We start from the raw sequence: 14,243 nt of genomic DNA on the forward strand, positions 1-14,243 counted from the left end.
CTGCTGTTTGTTGGTAGTAGTGTTAGAAAGATGAGTATCACACCATCCATGGCCCCAGAGAGTTCCTGTTCGGATGGAGGGAGACTGACTCACAAGCAGGCAGCAATAAAGCCTGTTGGTAAGTGTTTTCTGGGGACTAGAGGGGTACCAAGGGCTCTGGGAACACACAGAAGGTTCACTGCCTTTTGCGTCCAGAATGCTTCAGAAGACACCCCAGGTCCCATGGAGTAGTTGCCTTTGGCTAGGAAGAAAGTAGAAGAAAAATGGGTATTTGAAATAAGGTAATGTTGGCCATGATCCTGTCCAGGAAAGGGGCGAGGGACCAATCTATTCCAGTCTCACTGAATTCTCATGAGAAGATAAAAAAAAAAAAGCAGTTAAAATTTTTTCTGTTCTTTTAGGACTTATTTGTATTTTTTACAAGTGTTACCAACATTGAATATGTAGTTAGGAAAGGTGTTACCCCACTGAAGTTGCCTGAATCTGTTGTATTGTTACAGTAATTGTGAGATTACTTAAAGTGGTCTTAGGAAATTTAAAATTCATTGTGAACATCTATTTGAATTAGTGGAAAGCTTAAGATGATCACAGTGAGTTAGATAATCATGATGGTTGCCTACTTAACCTTAATGCTTATCTTTTTTCTGTCTCACCCAAAACAAAACAAAAGCAGAAAAGCCTTAAATGTGTGTGCTTTAATTTTTTTTAAATATTTTAAGTTAACAGTCTTGTTAGTCTTACCTAAGCTGTACATAAACCAGTTTGATTTTCTTTTTTTACTTGTGGATACATTCTTATGTAATGGAAGGAAATAAGTTGGATATTTATGGGGAAAAATTGAAAATTGATATTACTACTTTTGAAATGGGTCAGTTTTTACATGGCTGTTAAATGCTGCCCTTTAAATTTAATGGAAATACTAGACATAGGGATTTTCCTTTTCGTTATAAAAGAAACAACCAGTAAGAGAGGAAGCATGTAGCTTTTAATAAATTTTAGATTCTAGAATATATAGTTATGAAATGTGTTTCTGGTTTGGATAATAAAACAAAACATTTTTTTTTCTTTTTGAAGAGAGTAAAAGTTTTATTTAGAGTTACTTAAAGAAAGAAAAAGTACATGCCACCTCAGCAAGGAGAGATACCCTGAAAGTTTGGACAAAGTTTAAGATGGAAAGGTTGCACTTAGAAAGTATGGGTGACCTCAGAGATGGGAACACCTAAAACAAAACATTTTTGGCCAAGTAAGAAGACTTTCTCTCTTTAAGGTTATGAGAAGACGGATGATGTCTCAGAAAAGACTTCACTGGCTGACCAGGAGGAAGTGCGAACTATATTCATCAACCAGCCCCAGCTGACAAAATTCTGCAATAACCATGTGAGGTAGGACCTACCAAAGACAGATGTGGGACCAGCTGTCACAGCAGCACCCTGCTCAGACCAAGACAAAAATACTCGAAAAAAGCTTTCAGTTAAATCGCTTAATTATTGAGACCTAACTGGAGGCAGTGTAAATCAGATGTTTCTCCATCTTCTAGCCAGTAAAGAGCTGTTACTAAGAATCTGGAAGCAGGAAGGAGCAGAAAGGATAAGCTTTACCAATTCTACATCTAGTGTCTGAATAATGAATGCTGGTCATGGGTAAATGTCTTTGTCTTAATCCTGTTAATAGAACAATGAATTATTGTTTTGGGTTAACACATTTTAACATTTAAAGAGGTCTTTGTAATTTTTCACCAAGAACTCCTTTGTCTTAAATAGTCTTTACATATTGGCTTTGAGAGTTCCACCATGTAGTATGATGTTGAAGAATGCAGGGCTATGAAAATTACTCCAACTATTTTATTTTCCTTCCAACAATAATACAAAAGTACCCCTGTTACAGGCACTGTTCACTGAAGTAGCTCAGGAGCCAAGTGAACACCACCATACTAGCCCAGCATTTCTCCATTGCAAAATTCCTAGAGTTGAGAAATGCTCATTTAAAATTAGTATTTACAACTTCAAATTCTAGAGTAACTTCTCAGTTTGTTGAGTGTGGCATGTGCCCCTTCATCTCTTTTCTGTATAATTAACAAGAGGATGATTGGATGTTTCCAAGACCTCAGTGATGACATCTTACTGATGTGGAAATAGCTGGTGTGTTTCTGTGTAGTCCTAGCCACATTCCTAGAAGGACAGGGAGGAAAATGCAAACAGAACCCCAGAAAACTCCCATTTTGCTGAAATCATCCAGGGAAGGCATCTCTATTTAAAGTTTCTAATCTTTCTTACATTGCTGATTTTTTGTGGCAAGATTTTATTTTCTGTTAACAAACCATTTACTATTTTTAACTAAACTTGCTCTTTTTTGTAAGCTACTCCTAGTAATGTTAATGGACCAAAAAGAACAAAAGATGTTATGCAGAAAATTAAACTCTTAGTATTGTTTTACTCAGACAGTTCCTTTTACTCTTTTTCATTTAGGTTAATGACCATTTGCAGTTTTCTCATAGTTTAAAACAGAGGGCAAATATTCATCATCTAATTTTTTATATGGTAGTAATAGAATTTTATAAACACAGGTGCTGATTGTGGAGTAATTAAGTTTTATGCTACTTTTCATTTTTGTTTTCTAGCACGGCAAAATACAACATAATCACCTTCCTTCCAAGATTTCTCTACTCTCAGTTCAGAAGAGCTGCTAATTCATTTTTTCTCTTCATTGCACTGCTTCAGGTAAAGTCATATAAAATCTTAGGTCAAAGTCAGATGTTCAGATATTAGTAAATGTTTTTGTTATGCCCAGGACCAGTCTCCCAAAGCTTATCTAAACACAGATATAAGCTGGTTTGGGTGGACCTTTCTGGCTACTCCTACAAGACAGAATTCTACTACCTCTTCAAGCCTTTTGATTGATTTTCATCTTAAACACTCTTTAAATTTGATGTGACAGGGACTGTTCGTTTTGGGTGGTGAAGACGAATGGGAGTTTTTCTTAAAATACTTCTTTTAGTAACACTGTCAAATCTGAACCGTAGAATACAAGAATTACTATTTTAAAACTTGTTCCTTTTTGTATTTGAGTTAGTTGTTTTTTACAAAAATGTTTCACTTTGAGAAAAAGTAGCATATATTTGTTGTAAAAAGAATTAGAAAACACAACACAGCATAAAGAAAAAAATTTTTAACTCTTATTATTCTACCACCCAGTGGCAACTACTCTCTTAAAACTTGGGTGTATATCCTATATCCTTCTGGCCTTTTTTTTTTCCTTTTTCTCCCAAGTATTGTTTATTGATTTTGTTTACAAAAAGAGGATAATGGAGTATACCTGTTTTATAGACTGCTTTATCCATATAATAATGTGTGGATATTTTTCCATGTGATTCATTGTGTTTGTAAAATATCATTTTTAATGGTTATTGATATTTTAGTATATGAATATTCTGTATGTTTTAACCAATCCCCCTTGGTAGGAGTTAGCCCTACATACAGCTGCCTGCCCTGAAGCTGATTAACATGATCTGCCTTGCTAATAGGAGCAAATTGCCTCACCCACTGTCAGTCTGCCAAGATACTAAAATCAGTGAGGCATATTTCAGGAGGCACTCTTACCTTTGTTATTTTTAAATATATTATAAACTCGCTGGTTCTCACAGGGTTTCTCTTTTTCCCCCCCTTCAAATAGCAAATACCTGATGTGTCACCAACAGGTCGTTATACGACACTGGTTCCTCTCTTATTTATTTTAGCTGTGGCAGCTATCAAAGAGATCATAGAAGATATTGTAAGTATTTAATTTTTTCATAAACAAGTTGTTTATGGCTGTTATTTTTATATATATATTGTAATTTAGTTTCATCTTTTGTTGTTTTATTCTTGGCACAAGCAGTTTAAATGCCTGTTTGACTCCCACCCTTGCCATTAATTTTTGTCAGTTTCTGTAGGATTAATATCATAGAAAACTTGTTATAGTGTTTTCTTATCTTTGTAGTTGAGTAATGAAGATAAATTAATTAGAATGTAATAAGTGACTGAGGAAGCTGTATTTCAACATAAGTTTCAGTTGTGCCCCATTTGCAATTGAAACATTATTCAAGTTAAACAGTAATTTCCAAATTATCTACACATAAATGATTTTTTGGTATTTTTTATTTTTAAAATTATATACCATTGTTTACCCCTTACTAAATACCTTTGCTTCCTTTTCATTTAATTTTAGTAGTCATAAGTTTCCTTTTATTATATTAAAAGAAGGTGACACAAATTTGCTATTTTTATTATTCTATACTGGTAAAGAAAAGGGAGTTAGTTCCCCTTTATAAAATAAGTTCCCCCAAATAAATTCAGGCTTTTCTCTTTCTCTATTTTATTGTATTTTAACTACGTTAGTTGAGGAAACCAGTATTTTTTTTCCATGCACTTTAAATACTTTGCCTATCTGAAGTGACCTTCTATTAAGTGTTAGGAAAGTCAAATAAGTGAGGAAAGACTGAGACATTTTTAAGAAAGCTACAGTTTAAAGTATAAACATTGATGTTATTTCTGTAGAGAATCAAATTGGAATCTCATTAAGGACACATGAGCCTCAGCATCACTAGACCCATAACAAATGGGTTAACTGACCATGCAGATCATCAGTGTCAGTGATATCCAAGTGTCTAAGGGCACAAATAGAGGCTGTGTGTGTGTGTGTGAGAAACAAGATAGTCCTCTGGATGGGAAATGACATGCCTGATGGAGACCACTAGCTGAAAATTTAAGGGACTCTCTTCTTATTCCTGTACTGTTCCACGCAGACCTACTACCATCCTAATTGTACTTGGGTTTGGCAGTCCATGAAGAATGGTCTTTACTGTAACCTTTTCTTTGCCTTTGTTTAACCTAATTTTCACCAAGCATCTGTTATTTACTAGGCACTTTGGTATTGTTTTTGTAAATGGTTTTTCAATTCAATTCCTTCAATCACTTTGAAAGATAGATATTAATCCCATTTTAAAGGTAAGGAAGTTGAGGCTTAGAAAGATCATGTAACTGGTCTAAGAAATCAGTGGAATCAGAACCCTCTCCCATCCAGTGCCCTTACTCTGTATTATGGTGGCAAGTCATCAACAATAATATTAATAACATTTATTGAGCTTCTGGATCAGTGTACTTGCTCTATGTACTTTACATATTTTGAATCTTACAAAACCCCTTAAAGGATTATTGCTATTACCCCCAATTTATGGATGAGGGAGAAGAGGCACAGAGTGGTAAGATAACTTTCCTAAGGTCACACAGCTAATAACTGGGGCTGTCAGAACAAGGCAGTTTGGCTCCAGAGCCCCACCTGATAATCACTGCTCTAAGCTGCTTCTCGTATCTTTTCTTCTACTTTTCCCTAGCAAAACTATAAGCAGTCTCACTATGGTTTCTACTACCTCTCTCTATGAAAATAAATAGTAAACAAAATGGTATCCCAAAGTTCATTTTTTAAAAGAACTTTTATTGGCAGGATATAATAATTGAATAGTATAGAAAGAAGCTAAATCAGGCAGTTCTGGAAAGATGTAATAATAATAAAAGGGTAATAATAGTATCATTTGAAGTAGTTCTCCAATAAAATCAGTGTTAAGAATTTGAATACAAATTGTCTGTAAGAATGATTTAACAAATTTATATCGATGTATAAGGTGATAGAAAGTTTGAAATATTACTCCTTAGAAAAAAGGAAAAAATCAAATATCTTAGATAGTCAGACAAAGAATGTCTTTATCAGTAATTATAATGAAAACATCTATTCGTTCAACAAAAATATGTGAAGCAATACTTAAGTGTCATTAGGATATGTGGCAGGATGTGATAAACTTTTGCTGCAGTGAGAACCCTGTCCCAAGTATCACTGGCTTAAACCTAAGTTTATTTTTCGCATACTCAGAGACCCTACAGGTTTTTGTCTAGGAGGAAGGGAGGGCTTGAAGACACCATTTTTCATGTATTTACTTAGGGTTGCAGCTGAATGAGGGCTCTGCTCTGTGAAATATTGGGGGTCACCAGAGCACAGGAAAAAAGAAAAGAGAGGTCTCACTACTTCTATGTTTTGGCCCAGAAATGGTGCACATCATATTTGCTTACAGCCCAATATTAGAATTATTAATATTAGAGCTAATATTTGGGCTAATATTAATAAATTAGCCCAATATTAGAAATGTGAATTACAAAAGGGAGGTTCATGGAAATAGAGGAGAACTCAATATTGGTGGAGACTAGTACTATCTACCACTCTTACAGCAGTGAATAAAACAGCCTACATTCTAGTAAACCTTCCCTTGTAGTCTAATAAACATTTACAATACAAACCAGTAAGAATTACCTCCAGGTGAGCTACCTAAGACTTAGCCACCCCAGTGCATTTTAACCCTTGATGCTTTGGACAGCTTAATATAATATTTCCTATTTTTGTATGTAAGTAGCAAATGACATACATACTTACTTGAAAATACTGTAAAATTGATGGGGAACTTTTAGTTTAAAAAACTGCATCACATCAACTGCCAATTCTTATGGTAAGGGTTAATTGTGGTTGTTAAATGGATAATATTCACCACTAACAACATGCCTTCTTTGCTATATGCTTGTTAACTTAGATACTGATAAACTTTATTCATTATAAAACAAATGCTTATTAAGGACCTATAATGTTCAGGGGCCATATACTGGGAATATGCTACCAAGTAAAAGTAGCCGTGATGGGGCTTGTCTAGTAGAGGAAATTGACATTAATCAAATAACCACCCCAATCATTACAAGAATTAAATAATTGAGACTGCCAGAGGGAGATGTCAGGGAACCAACTGGGGGAACCCGTCTGGAGCTCAGCTGAGAATCTTGGCTGGTATATGTTTATGTATCAGTTATAACTGAAACTGCAAGTATGAGTGAACTAGGAAGAGATTGTAGAGTGAAAAGCAAAGAGGGACAGAAGTAAACCTTGAGGAATTCCATCACTGAATAACAAGAAGACAAAGAGAGCCAAGGTGTACCTGGGCAATGATGTGGTAAAAAATGTGCAGGGAGGGAAGGGCTCCCAGGAGAAGGGAATATCAACATTGCATACTTAAGTATCTTAAAGTTCATGGCACTATTTATACACACAGTTTATTGGTACACTTTCAAATATTGATAATATTAAATAATTCACAACCTCTTGGTGATATTAAATTAATTCTGATTAGAGGACATTGAAGGTGTTTGAACTCAGAATAACTATTTTTTCTGAGATGTTAGTTTTAGAAGGAATAGTCTCTTTAGGATATAGATAATTTCTCTTTGTAGTCATAAGATTAGAATCTGCCTGTCTGTAGGTCCTTATGTATATTCAACACACTTGTTTTGACAAGTAACCTAATTTATTCTGTGATGGGAAGGTTAAGGAAAGAGATGCTCCTGCACAAGAATTCTCTGTAGATGGAAAGTATTGTTCAGTATCTCCTTAGGTTTCACTGAGATTAAATTTCTTGTTTCAGTGGAACATTTCATTAATTAGCTTTTATTTTTCTCCTTCAGTTGGAAGTCTAGCCATTGTCAGGTAGTGTTTTGGAAATATTTGCACCTCCTTCAAATACCTAAATTTGCCTTGGACCAAAATTTATCTTGAGTTCTTTTCTAATTTTCTTAAGATCTTTAGTAAGAAAGAAAAGAAGAGTAAGTATTTTAAAGGTTGTGTCAATTGCAGAATATTCTCTACAGACTACAAATTTAATAGAACTTTTAAATTCATATAAGAACATTTGTTGGTCAATCAAATGCTTACTTTTAGAAAGTAATAGTTTGCCTTTTAAAAGTCTATATTATGACATTTTTATTAGTGAGTGTTTTATTCTGGACAGGAATTGTAGTATGTTCCTGCGTATGGACATGGCAGAGAATCATTTTCAACAAGCCTTCCACAGAGGCATTTTGAATACCGTTTGAATTTTGTGCAGCTCAGTGGCTGTGTTTGAACTGAGTCCTCACTGCCGGCTATTATGCCACTCCTGAGTGTTGCTATCTTGGAGGAGTGCTTATCCACAATTGCAGGCTTTTCTCTTGGAAAATGTGTTCATATGTGCTCTGCGATTCTAAAAACCATGTTTCTTCTCAAGTGGAAAACTTAGGAACTCGTTTATTTTACATTCTTCCAACCCCCCTAACAGTCAGGTACGCGCAGCTAAATCTGATCTTGGGCCTTATATAAGAAAGTTTGAGCTCAGAGTTAATTACACTCCACACTTTTCTGCAGTGTCAGAGGAGGCTGATGTGTCAGACTTGATGCTGGAAGTTCAGCCAGAAACCATGGAAAACCTCTTGCTGAGCCACAAAGAAGATAGCTTCCCCTGGCCACTCACATTCTCACCTTTCCTCTGACCTTCTGTTTCTCTCACTGCTGTAAAACCCTGGCTTATATGACCCCCCAAATTCACCCACCTAGACTTAGACTAAGTCACCTGTTCACCATTTAGTTGTTTTGGTACCTTTAGGAGGAAGAAGAAAAGGATCATGTAATTCAGTGGCTTTCCTTGGTGGGAAGAGGGTGGGCGGGGGACAGGTAGGGGATAGAAGAGGCTTCATGCAAAGGGTACATGTACTTGGTTCTAGTCACTCAGACATCAATGTATCATTAAATTATAGAGGACCTACTCAGATAATGAATTTCATAAGAAGCTGAAAATATTTCAGTACCATTATTAAATGGTAGCTATTATAGATAATTCCCAGGGGTAGTCTTTTTTAAATGAGTTATTTAAGCAAAAGACTAAAACAGCCTTTCAGTTCAAACTTTACCTGTGTGTTAAAATTTTAATCTTACCTGTACAATACAGTTCAATCATAAATATATAAGGTCCCCCTGAGGACCACGCACCTGTGCTCTCAGGAGTATTATATCAAGATGCTGTGGGTTTCACTTTCCATTTAAAAATCCCTGTATACCCTATGATTCTTTCCATCACCATAGCCCCAGATGCTTATAGAATTAATATGGGCATCAAAGGATGAAGTCTTGAGAAACATAAGTTAAAAGAAATCCCTCTTCTGTTGTGTTTGGTTTATTAACCTCATCCACTTTTTCATGGTTTTTCTTTTTGCTTTTAAACTTTAGAAACGACATAAAGCTGATAATGCAGTGAACAAGAAACAGACACAAGGTAGGAATTTTACATTTTATTTCTTGTATCTGTCAAATACACCCCTAGTAATTTATACAAACCACTTCAATTAAATGTAATTCAATTGTGAATACTGTGCATCTTTTAAGTATTTGTTCCAGGGTGGGTTCTTACTTTGTCGCCATTTATTAGCATGACACTTAAATTCACATTGGAGTGATTTACAGTGGTAATACTTTTGAAAAGGAACATTTTTACTATATTTAAGCGCCTCATAGCAATGTGCTCCCAAGTACTGTCAATAAATTCTTCAGTTCTTTTGACAGTGTTAAGTGCTGCAAAATGTCTGTGTTTTGTTTGTGACCTATAGATGTTACTCTAGAGAACATTAACAGAAAAATAATCTGATGTGATGTTACTTAGATAAAAGGCATATTGGAAGCACTTTGAGTTATACTTTACATGCAGATGGTATATATCCTCCAGAAATAAATACAGCAGTTAAAATCAGGCTAGCTTCTGGGAAGTTCATGGCATTCCAACACGGCTCTTTTGTCATGGGTCTTATATTGAGGTAGCCCAAAACAAAACTACCTTTAACACAAGCCAATAGACCATTATGCTTTCAGATTAAATATGCATATACACCCAGGAACATGTGAAATAGAGATACTGTCCCACCCCTGAGCCCACCCCATCTGAGAATCTTCTCTCTCCCTGAAGTTCCCTGATATAATAAGGATCAGCCGTGTCTGCCAAAATTAGCTGGAATTAAAAACAGTATTTTTATACTGCTGGGATTCTTATGGGACCCTGTCAAAATGCCCTGCATCTCCTCCTCCAAAGTGATTATCTGCTGATATTTCGTTCCATTAGAGGACGGTAATTTGTTAAAGTATCATCTAATAAATTCACAAAATATTTGCTGAGATTATATTACCTATTACATGACAGGTAAAAAAGTATAAGATGAGAACTGTATAAAGCACAGGTAAGAAATGATCTTGTGTAGAAAATGAAGGGTTTGGATTGTGTGATCTCAATGTCTCTAGATTTTTGTGCAAGTAGTGGTTCCTATATCAAATGCTACATGGATTTAAAAGAAGGAGAGAAAATTGTGCTCTCTAAGTTGAGCTCGATCTTGAATTTTGGGAAAACTTTGCGTGGGCAGAGGTGCCTGAGAAGGATTTTACATGTGGGTTGAGTGAGAAAAGGGGAAAGAGAGTTTATCCTGAACAGAGATGAAGAAGGCTATTGGCCGCTTTGTTTGAACCATTATCAGAGCACCAGATGAAGTAAGGGAATTCACATCAAAGGGAAACAAATGCATGATTAAAACAGTCAAATTGTACAGGACCCTGAATGCCAAACCAAGGAGATTCCAACTTTCTCTGAGTATACTCAGTCACTGTTGAAGCTCTACAAGCCAAAAAGAGACAGGATGGATGTGTAGATTAAAGATAGAGAGCAGGATGAAATGGAGTAGGTGCTGTTAGAAGCCTAGGGACAAAGCTACTCTGGACTTGGGGTGGGAAGGGACAACTATAGAAAGTAAAAGGGAAAAACCCAGATGTTTCAATATTGGTATTTTTGGCAATATGCAGTTTTTGCATTTGTTGCTGTGTTGCTCAGAATATTCAGTAACAGCTTTTGTACCAAAAATATGTAACTGTTTTTCCAATACATAATGTATCCTGTAGCAGCATGTCCCTATCTTCAGAGACTAGCAGTTATTTATTTTCAGGCCTTGGTCCAAGAAGTCAACATTGCATGACAGAAGAGAAACCATAAAAGCTACAATGATTTCAGGCCACCGTATCTTGTACTGATGGGTTCTCCAATTTTCCAAGTACTTACCTACTTGGCAAAAATACTTTGTCTACTATTGATAGAAAATATTCTTTATGATTTCTTGGTTCATCAGTTCATCCTGGATTAACAGGATTAGCTTTATAGCTAAAAATGAAGAATAGGCAAGTGAGAGAGAAGTCGTGTGTGTGTGTGTGTGTGTGTGTATAAAACATGTCAGAAATAAAATATTAGGGCTTTACATCTATAAAAACCATTTCAAGTCAGCAAATACTTGGAAATCCCATATCCAAGAAATTATGGCTTTTAGTTTGATGCTTGAAATTGTTTTCTATGAGAATAGTATCTTTCTATTCTTTGACTAGTTTCAATACTTGTCTTTTTGGTTTTGTAGTTGATAGCAGATAACAGAAATGTTTGAGTAGGATACTGAGTAGCTATGAGGTAACTCAAATTGCTTAATAGGAAAGCCATTTGTTCTTCTTAGAATAGAATGAAGTTCAGTGTGCTTTTGTGAGTTGAGGCAGGAGTTGATGTAGGAGTGGGAAGGGGGATACTTTTGACAGATAACTAATTTTTTTAAAGACATTTGAAGGATTTAACTTAAATTTTCATTTTCTAAATGTTTACTGGGACCATGTAATATGTAAGAGGATACCTTGCCCCTCAGATTCAAGTATTAATTTTTCTGTAATCTTAGAGAAATGAGTATTTTCTCTCCTTATTTTGCATTTGAGTCACCAGAGTGATTTTTTTCTCTGTCACTCCTTAGTGACCTCATAACTATAAATCCATCATTGCATTTATGGTTCAGTCATTTAACTGTAGACTGGTACTGCCTGATGCCTCATTTTCACCAAGTAATGAACCCAATCAGGGTTAAATGATGGATTTTGGACCAGACTTAGGATTTTTATAAAATTTACATTTTGAGCCTATCATCAGCACTTTCGGAAACAAGCCATTTCTTATCCTGGAGATCCGTAAGTTGCTTAGGTATATGGTTCAGTGAGCTGGCAAATGCAGAATTGTGTCTTGTTCTCTGAGGACCTAGTTGTTGAGGGAAAGCAGAGTAAACTGATGATGCTTCAATGTCTAGGGAGTATGAGTGAGTCTGGATGAGTTTGTGGTCTGCTTATCCCAGTGAACTGTGACTGCTGCTCTGCTCCTGTCTTTCTGTTGTGCAAAGGTTTGTATGCACAGATAGGAACACTGCAGAGGGCTGGTCACCCCTCTTCCTTATCTTTGTGTTCTGCATAGCTCCTAGCCTATATGACCATCCTTAGTAGGTGCTCTGTATGAGTGAATGAACCACTTTCTGTATAGATACTTGAGTATAGATAAGAAGAAACTAGAAAGTAGCTTTCTTGCAAATTCATTATCTAGGATGCAAGCAGTATTTTCAAAACACAGTGTCTCAGACTTTTACGGGCACTGATAAAATACTAAAGTGATAGACGTTCTTCCCACCTCTTCACTTTCTCTGTTGAAGTCATTAAGTCATCATTTTATTTTGCTTTGCTTTCTGTGTCCACTTATCACTTTCATTACCCAAACCCCCAGAGCACTGCCATATTCAAAATTAACTGATTTTCCTTGCATCTAAACTTACCTTCATTTTCTCTGATTTCTCCCTCAATATTTGAACTCACAATATTGGATGTACCCTCTTCCAGGTGTCTACATTATTTTCCCTACACTGGGTTGTTTTGCCAAATTTAGCTGTGCAAAAATTTATAAAATATCAATTTGTAATTATCATTATGAGATTTGAATTGAAGCCAATCCCCATAGGAATTTATTGGGTGGTTAAGCTAGTTCTCTCTTTTCCCCCATTCCCCTTCCACCTCCAGCTAGTTCTCCTTTTAAATTGTAAACATATGCTTTTATTTTTTATGAAATGCTATTATGGTTTGCATGACAATATCTCAAGTGGAGTGACAGGTCTAGGAAAGGATGGGATTTGGGTGCAAACCAAGAAAGATATTCAAGATCTTAAAAATTACAATTAAAAAATGCCTCCTAATGGGATAGATTTGCTTTTTTAAAATCCCAGGTTTGGATATGGTCCCTGCAGGATGATATGTACCCGTCCTGCAGGATGGTATGTACCCGTCCCACAGGTGCAACTATATGGGAGGCACCTGTGCCATCCAGCAGCCCAGTGACAACCTGATTTGATACTGTAGTTGAATGAAGGGCCACCATTGCTGCAGTTAGATTGTTTAATAACTTGTTTTATTGTACAGCAGAGGATGAGATTAGAATGTCTTTATTTGATAAAGCAGTTCTGCTCTGTTTTAAATTAATTTAGAAAGAACAACATGAAATTCTTTTAAACTAGGCACACACATAGCTAAAAATAGTAATCTCATCCCCACCTACACCTTCCTTCCCAGGAGTGACATCAGCCTTTTCACAAGTGAAATTGAGTGGGTGGTGGCTGATAGCCAAGAACAAGCCTGCTTCCCTGCAAGGCACAGAGTTGCTTCTCTTCCACTGGAAACCATTTCACCATAAAGTCATTTGTGGAAAAGGTGTTGAGTTGGTGTGGCTTGAATATATTTTAAGTTGTTAAGCCTAAAATTAACAGGGCTGACTCCATCTGGTTGAGTTCATTCCTTTCTAAGGGACTTAAAATAGCATAAGTTTCCCAGCTTATTGAAGAAGTCAGGGTGCTGCCTCTCTGTCTCCCTGGAGGTGTCCCCACATCTGACCTACCCAGTAGGCCTGAACATATGTACTGCCACATATACACTGACTTACCTATACTCTGCTACATGTACACTGACTTCCTATTACAATTCTTGGAAAGTGTTCCATGATCTTAAAGTTTCTATGATCTTAAAATTTGGACTTCAAAATTGAGCTCATATATGGCTTATGTAAAGTATTCAGACCCTGTAAGATTGTTAATATTTTCAAATTATTGCAAAGATTTTAGGGTTATATAACGAACTAATTAGATATTTTCAGCAATAGCTCTGGATGGAGAAGAGGTGTTTATTTGTGGGGAAATACAACCCCAGATTGTCTTTCATTTGTCCTATAAATAAAAATTGCACACTGAGAAGCAAAACCTCCTGAGGAAATTTAGGGACATAAAGGAAGAGAGGAAAAAAACAGGTGTGACTCAAAGTTAGAACATTTGTTATTTCACATCAGTAAGTCTTTATTGAACATCTCCCATGTGTAAGACCCAGTGCAATCAAGGCAGAAAGAAACCAGTCTTCATTTTGCTGTACAGGAAATTATCATCTGGTAAGGAAGATAAGATGCTCGCTAATAATGTAAGATAGGAAAACTAATAAAGGCTGAATGAAAG

The 14,243-nt window shown here is 35.9% G+C and overlaps 1 protein-coding gene across 6 annotated transcripts in view; it reads left to right on the plus strand.

Annotated features, from left to right (window-relative positions):
* Positions 1-14,243, plus strand: part of ATP8A1 (ATPase phospholipid transporting 8A1) — a 222,501-nt gene that overhangs the window by 38,887 nt on the left and 169,371 nt on the right. For 5 of the 6 annotated variants that reach the window (XR_012131751.1, XM_037002854.2, XM_037002856.2 and 2 more), the window contains exons 2-5: positions 1,268-1,382; positions 2,618-2,717; positions 3,670-3,768; positions 9,103-9,148. Coding sequence is in view for 4 of the 6 variants with exons in the window: in XM_037002854.2 (XP_036858749.1) it covers positions 1,268-1,382; positions 2,618-2,717; positions 3,670-3,768; positions 9,103-9,148 (360 nt within the window). In the remaining 2 variants the exon portion in view is untranslated. Of the gene's footprint in view, positions 1-1,267; positions 1,383-2,617; positions 2,718-3,669; positions 3,769-9,102; positions 9,149-14,243 lie in introns of those variants that run through there. The other variant, XM_073237686.1, reaches the window with a different exon arrangement.

Source organism: Manis javanica, chromosome 5 (assembly GCF_040802235.1).
Source record: "Manis javanica isolate MJ-LG chromosome 5, MJ_LKY, whole genome shotgun sequence".
In the NCBI taxonomy this organism is placed as follows: domain Eukaryota; kingdom Metazoa; phylum Chordata; class Mammalia; order Pholidota; family Manidae; genus Manis; species Manis javanica.